Source organism: Entelurus aequoreus, linkage group LG23 (assembly GCF_033978785.1).
Source record: "Entelurus aequoreus isolate RoL-2023_Sb linkage group LG23, RoL_Eaeq_v1.1, whole genome shotgun sequence".
Classification (NCBI taxonomy): domain Eukaryota; kingdom Metazoa; phylum Chordata; class Actinopteri; order Syngnathiformes; family Syngnathidae; genus Entelurus; species Entelurus aequoreus.
Window position 1 is genome coordinate 19,892,893 of NC_084753.1, and position 11,238 is coordinate 19,904,130.

Here is an 11,238-nt window from a genome sequence, read left to right on the forward strand (position 1 = left end):
TGCTATTATGAATTAGCATTAACATATATATATTTTTTTATTGTTTTGCCATGTTTTCAATTGTTGCTGCTTTTTGTACAATGTACTTTGAGATTTTTTTCAAGTGTTTACAGACTTTTAATTACTTTTTTTTAAATTAAAAACAACTAGCAACAAATCTAGCATCTTCTTCTGGTGTTGTTATAGAATGTACCCGTGTTTAGAGACTCTTTTCTGTTCCTCGATGTTGCTGACTAAAGAGGCTGCAGCAAGCATGACGTCACACTTGCTTCGCGCTGTTGCTCCAGTTGGATTTTGTCTTCTTAAAAATGTCCTCTTAATATTTGCACATTTTGTAGATGGCTGTTTGCACGGGTGTATCTGCAATATATATAAGAATCATGTCCACATCGCAGAAATGCTGACAACGCTCCAGACAATGGTGTGCGTTTTGTTTACATCCGTTTTCGGTGATTGAAGTCTTTTTTCGGTGGTCAAGTTTTCCGTACACCACTTGTCAATAGTGCACAAATAATAGGCTATATACATACTGTAGCAACCAGCTAATGTTGAATGTTTGTGTGGTTTGGATTTGATGTCAGTTTTTCCCATGGTCGCAAACACACCCTTTGTGCCTGAAAGGTGATTGGCGAAGAATGAGGAAGTGTTGTTGTGTGTCCGGGGAAGCCCAGACTCACGAGATGAAAGTGTTTGTATGGGAGGTAAAACCTGTTGAATTCCGCCGTTGTTTGTTATCATGAGATTAGTAATTAAAGTAAAAAGAATAGCGTCAGACTGTGTGTGATTTCTTCCGAGGGCGTCAATATATTATATTACTTTAATTTGTTTACAAGTTTTAAAAAAAGGCCTTATTTTCAAGGTGTGGCGGTAATAAAAATGCTGTGGCGGCACGCCACGTTCAATTACATTAAGAGGAAACCATGTAGACTATATTTATCGGATTGATATGAGGAAATAGGACATCATACCTGTGAACGACTCGAGCCGTCGTGCGGGTTCCATGGACCATCAAGGACAGACATTTCTGTGAGCAGGGTTGACTTTATTTTATTTTTGCAAATAAAACCTTGTCTGCGGTCGGGTCGCTTTTCAGCTGCGCCTCCCTCTGCTGCTCGCTCCGCCGTCTGCTTTTCAGCAGCACGTCGTCGTTTCCGTCTGCCTCTTGCTCTCTGTCTTCGTCGCTCTCTCCGTCTTCGTCACTCCGCACTTGTTGTGTTCTCTCCTCCTTCCGCCCCGTCGTTCTCTACTGCTGCCCTTTTACACCTTGCGAGAGGTTAGATGATTGTGACCAGGTGCGCGATCCACGCACCTGATCTTGTTTACGGCGTCGATACCGGCGCGTCCCGCCTCGCTGCTCGCTCGCCGTCCACGCCTCCTCGCCACCATCACTGTCGGACTACCGGCCCCGCCTCTCCACAATACCTTTTGAGTGATTAAAAACACCTTTGAGTGAGCAAATCAAGTGCTCCTTTTCTTTGCCCGTCTGTTGCAAACTTCCCTTGAGCTAATTGTAATCAAACATGGTATCAATCCTGTGAAAATGCCTTGGTGTTTCAGAGGAAGACATTCCGCATGGTATTTTGCACCACAACTTCCGCAAACATTCCACAAGTAGGAAAAAAACCCATCACGATTAAACACATCAAACCTTATTAACGGCCTGAAACGCCAGCATTGCTACAATGGTGTTTTGAAAGCTTTCGAAGACACCAGTTGTTCAGGATGGAACGATGTGAAAATGTAATATTGCGGTAACTGTGACCAAAAGGATCACGGTTACTATTATTATCGCGGTTTGATTGATTGATTGATTGAGACTTTTATTAGTAGGTTGCACAGTGAAGTACATATTCCGTACAATTGACCACTAAATGGTAACACCCGAATAAGTTTTTCAACTTGTTTAATTCGGGGTCCACTTAAATTGATTCATGATACAGATATATACTATGATATATACTATCATCATAATACAGTCATCACACAAGATAATCACATTGAATTATTTACATTATTTACAATCAGGGGTGTGGAGGGGGGGGGTAGGATATGGACATCAAGTAGTGGACATAGAGAGAGAGAGAGAGAAACAGAGAGAGAGAGAGAGATCAGAAGGCATAAGAAAAAGTATCTGCGTTTGATTGTTTACATTTGATTATTAGCAATCCGGGGAGGGTGTTAGTTTAGGGTTGTAGCTGCCTGGAGGTGAACTTTTATTGCGGTTTTGAAGGAGGATAGAGATGCCCTTTCTTTTATACCGGTTGGGAACGCATTCCACATTGATGTGGCATAGAAAGAGAATGAGTTAAGACCTTTGTTAGTTCGGAATCTGGGTTTAACGTGGTTAGTGGAGCTCCCCCTGGTGTTGTGGTTATGGCGGTCATTTACGTTAAGGAAGTAGTTTGACATGTACTTCGGTATCAGGGAGGTGTAGCGGATTTTATAAACTAGGCTCAGTGCAAGTTGTTTAAGTCTGTCCTCCACCTTGAGCCAGCCCACTTTAGAGAAGTGGGTAGGAGTGAGGTGGGATCTGGGGTGGAGGTCTAGAAGTAACCTGACTAGCTTGTTCTGGGATGTTTGGAGTTTAGATTTGAGGGTTTTGGAGGTGCTCGGGTACCAGGAGGTGCATGCGTAATCGAAAAATGATTGAACGAGAGTTCCCGCCAGAATCCTCAAGGTGCTTTTGTTGACCAGAGAGGAGATTCTGTAGAGAAATCTCGTTCGTTGGTTAACCTTTTTGATTACAGTATTGTTGAATGTGCTCATAAACTATTATACACACACTGACATCTTTGGATGTTATTAAATAACTAAAATAAATAGATCCACTGTTAGAAGGCCCACTAATTTGCATGTTTTGTGTTCTTTATGATTCACTCATAAGCGTTCTCTGGCGGGCGTCGTGGTCTCCGACTCTGTTCAGTGGTCCTTGAACGCACCATAAAATACCTTTGTGTTGTATTCCTCTGAGTGTATGTTGATCACCCTTTTCTAAGCTTGTAGGTGCGTAATTAACTAGCTTAGTTGCTCAGACAGCAATGTGTTTATATAAGTTTAGATTGGGTATGTCGTTTCTTAATGGGGAATCACGTTAATGTCTCTTTTATTCATGTTAGCATTTAAGCTAGCACCAGCCCTTCTGTGAGTATATCAAATGCGTGGCTATCAATCGCATTTTTTGCCAATTAAAAAATTTAAAACGGTACTACTACTCATCTAGAGTTTTTTCGCGGTTATCATTAGGACAGTTTATTGTTAGATCTTTACCTGCTGCTAAAGAAGTTTCCCCAAAGCCAGCCGCAAAAAAGTTTGCACAAACTAAGTAAGATATTGATATCGGTCTTGAGAAGCAGGAAGTTATCTGTATTGTTATCGGCTTGAAAACTAAAATCTTGCATTAGTTTTTTGCATCAGCATTTCAACTTTTTCTTATTACTTGACACCTAATTGCTTTATTATTCCACTTTTTGTATGTTTTTTGTGAGTATTTTTAGAATGTGCGGCAGGCCGTTACAAAAAAACTGCAAATGACCCATGTGCCACACATTGGACATCCCTGAATTTGGGGATGTAATATAGGCATATTTCATCACTATTTTTCCATTGTGCAGTTTCTGGACCAAGACCGAGTGGTCACAGCCTCGTCAACTGGAGGAGTTACCATTTTGCGCTACAACCAAAACCACCAGGTACTAAATGTACTGTAATCCTACATGGGGGAAATAAACACTTACACTGAATAATTTTCTGCTATGTACAATGTAGTGATTTTGGTTGTGACATCTTTTGTTTTTGTTTGGCTCCAGGCTCTCTCGGTTTCACACCAGTGGCCAAAAGCCCATCATTATCCTTGTGACCGCGCTCCCTGCACCGGCGTGGTGTGCAGCAGTCCTGAGATCGTCACAGTCGGTGAAGATGGCAGGATTATCGTCTACCGAGCCGACCAGGAAGGAATCGTTCGGGTCATAGGTTCACTTCAGATCATGTTTGCTTGTTCTATTTCTATTCCAGTTTCACTCCCTCACAAAAAGAGGTGGGGGAAATGGACGATTATAGAATCGATTAGTAAACGTCAATAATCGATTTATTTATTTGTAAATAAAGTAATGCAGACAGTACTAAAATGTGGCTGACTGCAGCGAGCCACCTCACCGAGAGATCCGACCAGCTCCTTTATTGCCGGACACTTAATCGTCCAGTTTTGCATACATTTTCATTAAGTTAATAAATGTGGGAATTAATTTAACTGTTTCTACTTCCAAATGATTTTTTTTTTTATGTTGCAAGTGATGAACGCTTATTTAGTGAAACAAGGTAAAACTGCATAATAATGCATAAATTAAAGATGCATCACTAATCGATTTTTAATTGAATTAATAGTAATCAAATCGTGAGGTGCCCAAAGAGTCCCACCTCTGCTGACAAATGTGTTATGGATAACCATTTGCAGAGGAAGCAGATAGCAGCACAATTCACGCCGTGACTTACCTGCGAACAACAGAGATCCTGACGGTAAACTCCATCGGCCAACTCAAGATGTGGGATTTCAGACAGCAGAGCAGCTCCCCCTCACAGATACTTTCCCTGTAAAATCTCATTTGTCATAAACTTTTGATTTTGTCTCCTCCCCATCATTTTAATAGAATATATTGTTTCAGGTCAGGCGATAGAGTCCCATTGCACTGCGTGGACAGACATCCCAACCAGCAGCACATTGTGGCCACAGGAGGCCAGGATGGGATGCTGTGTGTTTGGGATGTGAGACAAGGCAACACACCCTTCTCACTCATGGAGGCGCACTCTGCCGAAAGTAAGACCTATTCTTTTTTTCATATTTCATTTTGTTAATAAATATATAAATGACATTACATTGATTGATTTAATTTAACTTATTGTTCTGTGCCTTTTGAGTATGTATAAAAGTATGGGGCTAAATTAAGGCCAAAGTTTTGTACTTGAAAAAAAAATGTTGATGTAGAATTTTGAAAAATACATCTGTGTATTCAAAATAAATAAAAAAGGGCACACATTTTTTTATCAAGTTAAATGCGATTATGATTCACTCTGGTAATTCTTTTGAACAAATGATTTACAGTTGTCCCTTGTTAATCACTCCAAGTACAAATGAAAGTAGAACTCATTATTATAAATCAAATATTTTTATAGCTAGAACATAAAAAGTGTGTACAACCTTCTAAATATGTTTTTTGACTTTGTGAGAGTCTTCTAGACATGAAGTAACACACTTTAGTCACCTTTACACTCTTTTAATCCAATATGCCTAAAGCAGAGCCAATCAGTGGCCACGATACTAAACAGCGCGCTCTGATTGGATTGGTCTCATCTAGCGGCCAATACTACTGTAGTATAGGGCTGCAACTAATGACTATTTTGATAGTTGACAAGTCGGATTATAGAGCGTACACATATTCAGTGGCTCTAATTTAGCCATCAACTTGTAAATTCAGCTTGAGATATTTTTAGGCACGTGTTTACAAACAACAATTTGTTCATAAATGCTCGTTTATACTGTAACTATGCTGCTCATTAGGTTATTACAAAAATGTAGATAACTATTCAACTTTTGTCCATTCAAAAGTAAGGACAGAAAAGTGCAAAATAAAACAAGTATTTTTTTTTTTAGGGGGGGGGCAGTTAAAATAGCAGAACAACAAACAATAAAACAACAAAACTCACTTGCTCTAAAAGAAACAAGCATTTTGTGGTGATGTGTTTAAAGGCCTACTGAAATGAAATGTTCTTATTTAAACGGGGATAGCAGGTCCATTCTATGTGTCATACTTGATCATTTCACAATATTGCCATATTTTTGCTGAAAGGATTTAGTAGAGAACATCGACGATAAAGTTCGCAACTTTTGGTCGCTGATAAAAAAAGCCTTGCCTGTACCGGAAGTAGCGTGACGTCACAGGTTGTGGAGCGCCTCACATCTGCACATTGTTTACAATCATGGCCACCAGCAGCGAGAGCGATTCGGACAAGAAAGCGACGATTACCCCATTAATTTGAGCGAGGATGAAAGATTTCTGGATGAGGAAAGTGAGAGTGAAGGCTTAGAGGGCAGTGGAAGCGATTCAGATAGGGAAGATGCTGTGAGAGGCGGGTGGCACCTGATATTCAGCTGGGAATGACTAAAACAGTAAATAAACACAAGACATATATATATACTCTATTAGCCACAACACAACCAGGCTTATATTTTATATGCCACAAATTAATCTGCATAACAAACACCTCCCCCCTCCCGTCCATATAACCCACCAATACAACTCAAACACCCACACAACACACTCAATCCCACAGCCCAAAGTACCGTTCACCTCCGTAAAGTTCATACAGCACATTTATTTCCCCACAGTTACGTACGTGACATGCACATAGCGGCACGCACGTACGGGCAAGCGATCAAATGTTTGGAAGCCAAAGCTGCGTACTCACGGTAGCGCGTCTTCTATCCAACTCAAAGTCCTCCTGGTTGTGTTGCTGCAGCCAGCCGCTAATACACCGATTCCACCTACAGTTTTCTTCTTTGCTGTCTTCATTGTTCATTAAACAAATTGCAAAAGATTCACCAACACAGATGTCCAGAATACTGTGGAATTTTGCGATGAATACAGACGACTTAATAGCTGACCACAATGGTGTCCCAATATGTCCGCACAATCCGTGACGTCACGCGGAGGCGTCATACCGAGACGTTTTCAGCAGAATATTTTGCGGGAAATTTAAAGTTGCACTTTACTAATCTAACCCGGCCGTATTGGCATGTGTTGTAATGTTAAGATTTCATCATTGATATACACTATAAACTATCAGACTGCGTGGTTGGTAGTAATGGATTTCAGTAGGCCTTTAAAAAGCTGCACACTGATATATTATTGATTAACTTCATTTTTAGACTCAACGCATATAATTGTATCATTGGTTAATTCTTAACATTTTAGCTATCTAATAGATTGTATGTTTAATATTATGATACAGGTGGCAATTCTTTGGTGCATGCGTGTGCGCATGCGTGTGTGCGATTGACGTTTGTTATTGTGCCTTTCTTCATTGTATTGCAAATTGACGCTGGTCTAAAAAGTACCGTATTTGAATTGATTTAGACAAAGTTTAACTGGCGGCCTTTGGCTAAAATGATAGTTAAATACATTTTTCACACACCTTTGTCTCACACTTGCTGGCTAGCTAGCACGGTAACAAGCTAACAATCTCACCCCGGATTTCCACTGTATCCGAAACGGCCGCGGGCCGACTTCACTGCAAGAGGGCGGCGCCATCTGCCGTCTGGTAATCCCCACCGCCATTCTGTTGCAGCTTCGTCGTGCAGTGAAATATTGCAGACTTTTACGAGATCTCGCAAATCCACGCATAATCACGTGATAAGGGAGATGGTAATAAAGCGAACCGCAGAACGTTTATTCTGTCCTTCCACAGAAGCAGAAGCAAATAAACTCGGTCCTGTCTTGATAAACCACTTTATTTTTTGCAGCAGGCAACAATACAACATTAACCGTATCCCTAGCGAGCTTGTCAAACAATCAGTCCTCTGCTTTCCTGGTCTCAAGTATCAGCTGATATTTAACACAGGCCCCCGTACCCCCATTTAGCTGCCCGGGATATGCCTGTACATTATTGTTTAATTTTGGACCTCCAGAATCAGCCGGTCCTCATCCATTTGTGTCAACAAGATGAAATTAAGTCTGAAACCCTTTGACAAGTTGACTTGATGTCCCTCGCCACCCATTAGGACCTTTCAAAGTGTAAAATACAATCAGCCTTGAAGACAAGAGTATTTTGTTTTGAAAGAAAATTGGATACTTTTATTTTGTGTTTGTGCATGACTTCCTGTCTAACAATGGCAGATTTTAGCGAATTTGTTGCTACGTCCGGCAAAAATAGAATGCACTGGAATGCGGAACAACAACGGCATACCGGTGACGTTCTGAGGGCGGTGAAAATTGACATATTGTCTTAGATAAAAACGTAAAACGTCCGCCTGTGCGCATTCAGTAGAAATTCGGGGTTACCGAGTGGAGACTGTATCCTCCAGATGTCCAACATTCCTCCGCTTTAAATGCTCTTGTATCACAGATATAGTGTTCTAAAAACAAGATCTGCTTTGCAAAATGAGCAAGGTATTCATATTTTAACTAGAATAGGAGGAAATATTCCCACACTTGACATGTTTTCACCCACGATGTTGATGTGAGTGGCGGTGCTGACTCGCGTCCCTCCAGAAAAACACGAGTGATAATGTCACGACAAAATAATTTGTCTGCGACTAATTTTATTGTTAACAAATCGTTGAACCCCTACTGCAGTATTTATATTTTTTATTTATTTAAATATTTTCATGCTTGAAAATAATTAATTCAGGACGAGAAAAAGGTAGAAAATACCTTTAAAAAAAACTGCGATGTGGTGAAAGGCGCAATATTTCAAGCGATATGTGGTGAAGGACGACTATTTTAATTTTTCACTTTCATATTTTTTTATATTTAATCTTTTTTTCCCCAGATTAAAATCATATTTTTTGTAGTTCTTTCAGTTTCAAATCTTTCTTCTTCAGATTCATATCCTTTTTTTTTCCAGATTGAGACATTTGGCCCAAATTTGGTGTGGGATGCGTGACATCATGACATACAGCTTTGCAAAAAGAATAGGAGGGTGTCTCCTACCACGTTGCCTTCAGGGAACATAGGAACTAAAACAATTCAATTTCACACTTCTCATAGGCTACGCCATATGTTCCCTACCAACGGACCATAGCCACAATTATTTTATCGTAAAAATGATCTACTGTTAGAAAGCCCACAGTTTGTGCATGTTTATGTCGTTTTGTTTCATTCACTTTTCCTATTTATTCAGCCGTCCTTGACCGCACCATAGTTTTGTACGATGAGACCAAAGTGAAGCCAGTGGCGCCAAATTTGCTGTTATAGGTTGCTTACTTGGGTTTGTGTGAATCCTCTGATTATCAAAAACACAAGTTTCAAGTTTGGTTTTGTCATTTTGTCACACACCTCTCTATTGACGCCACACCCTCCACCCCCACTCCTGAGTAAATTTGGGCAAAATTGTAATCTAAAAAAATAATTAAATCCTGAAACTAGAAAAAATGTAAACTGTAAAAAAATAAGATTTTAATTTGGGGGGGAAAAAATCATAAGATATGAAAATGAACCAGAGTGTTGAAAACAAATGTCCGCACTTATTTGTATTTTAAATACACTGATGTATTGAACATCAAAACTCGGTTTTAATGTTTATTTTTTTCAACTATGAACGTTTTGGCCCTAATGTATCTCCTTAGAAAATGTTTAGAGTACTGATATATCTTTTTTTAATTCTAAAAAATATTTTCTTGTCTCTTTTTTACGGAGCCCCTAAAGGGACATGGATTTTTGCGAGATCTCGCAAAAGTTTTTTTTCCTGTCAGTGAACCGGAAGTAAAACAGACACAGCGATGGCGAGATCTGCCAAAAAGTATTGCGAGATCTCCCAAAAAGTATTGCGAGATCTCGCAAAACATTTTTTTCCCTCCATGTCCCTTTAGGGGCTCCGTACTTTTTAAATAAAGATAGGCATTACATTATATTTCCTTGATGGATTATGAGTAAATTGTATATATAATATTATAAATTGTATATATAATATGAGGGTTTTTTTCACCCTCATAGATTTCTCAGAATAATATTTTAGGCATTTAATTCTTAAATATTCAAACACAGTGTTACTGTTCAAACTGTGTGTAACGTTACAGTGGCCAAAAATATTCGATATACTTGTTAAATAAAACCCTGCCTTGCTTTTTAATGAATATTCAGTCCGACTACGCTACTGTAAATTAATGTTGGTCATTATGGTGGTACTTAAAGAGCCAAGTGTTTTCTGAGGTGGTACTTGGTAAAAAAAAATGTTTGAGAACCACTGGCATAGCTGATTAAGCAACAGGGCCTCTGCTGGTTGCCGCTCAGTAATGCACTCCCATTTTACCTCAATTGCTTCCTGACATGTTTTAATTATGTTTTTGCAGTGTGGGAAGTGCACTTCCACCCAACCAACCCAGATCATCTGTTCACCTGCTCAGAGGACGGCTCGCTGCTGCACTGGGAAACATCTTCGCCTTCAGACATGCTTTCCTTCTCGCAAGGCAAGTGGAACAGTCAATATGTTTTGTGTTATTGTTTGCAGAGTGAGAAAGCCATTAAAACAAGCTTTGGGTACGTTGGGGTTTATAGTGTTTTTATTGTTTTTCTCAGGTGGTAGAAACAACAGCATGATATCCCGCAGTGCAATGGCGCCAGCGGGAGGGAACCAGTCCCTCATTAATGCCTGGCTGAACGGAGACTCCAGTAAAGGTCGTCTGGAGACAACTCACATGCTGCCGAGTCAAACACTGTCTGTAAACAGTGTGGACGTACTCGGACAGTGTCTTGTGTGCGGGACTGACGGAGAGGCCATTTTTGTTAACAGACAGATCCCAGTTTAAACCATTTCCAAACTTATCACATAAAAGTGCTTACTATTGTGCATGAACAAAGAATTCCTAGATAAATATTTTGCCTTGTTTTGTATAAATGTCAATTGAGTGATTTTGGAAAATAAAAGTACTAAAAGTGTGTCAACTCAACTGTCCATTAATGGCTGTGTTAGATTGATATTTAAATTGATTGAAGCTTTTATTAGTAGATTACACAGTACAGTACATATTCTGTACAATTGACCACTAAATGGTAACACCCGAATAAGTTTTCAACTTGTTTAAGTCGGAGTCCACTTAAATTGATTCATGATACAGATATATACTATATACAGGTAAAAGCCAGTAAATTAGAATATTTTGAAAAACTTGATTTATTTCAGTAATTGCATTCAAAAGGTGTAACTTGTACATTATATTTATTCATTGCACACAGACTGATGCATTCAAATGTTTATTTCATTTAATTTTGATGATTTGAAGTGGCAACAAATGAAAATCCAAAATTCCGTCTGTCACAAAATTAGAATATTACTTAAGGCTAATACAAAAAAGGGATTTTTAGAAATGTTGGCCAACTGAAAAGTACGAAAATGAAAAATATGAGCATGTACAATACTCAATACTTGGTTGGAGCTCCTTTTGCCTCAATTACTGCGTTAATGCGGCGTGGCATGGAGTCGATGAGTTTCTGGCACTGCTCAGGTGTTATGAGAGCCCAGGTTGCTCTG

General features: G+C 39.5%; 1 protein-coding gene across 1 annotated transcript in view; it reads left to right on the top strand.

The window, feature by feature from the left end:
- The window catches only part of nup43 (nucleoporin 43), a 13,457-nt gene extending 2,810 nt beyond the window's left edge, over positions 1-10,647 (top strand). Inside the window, exons 3-8 of the mRNA XM_062034903.1 lie at positions 3,612-3,689; positions 3,807-3,969; positions 4,451-4,586; positions 4,659-4,810; positions 10,061-10,177; positions 10,287-10,647. Of these exons, the coding sequence (XP_061890887.1) occupies positions 3,612-3,689; positions 3,807-3,969; positions 4,451-4,586; positions 4,659-4,810; positions 10,061-10,177; positions 10,287-10,516 (876 nt within the window). The 3' untranslated portion in view covers positions 10,517-10,647. The remainder of the gene's footprint in view (positions 1-3,611; positions 3,690-3,806; positions 3,970-4,450; positions 4,587-4,658; positions 4,811-10,060; positions 10,178-10,286) is intronic.
- Positions 10,648-11,238: the final 591 nt, after the last annotated feature.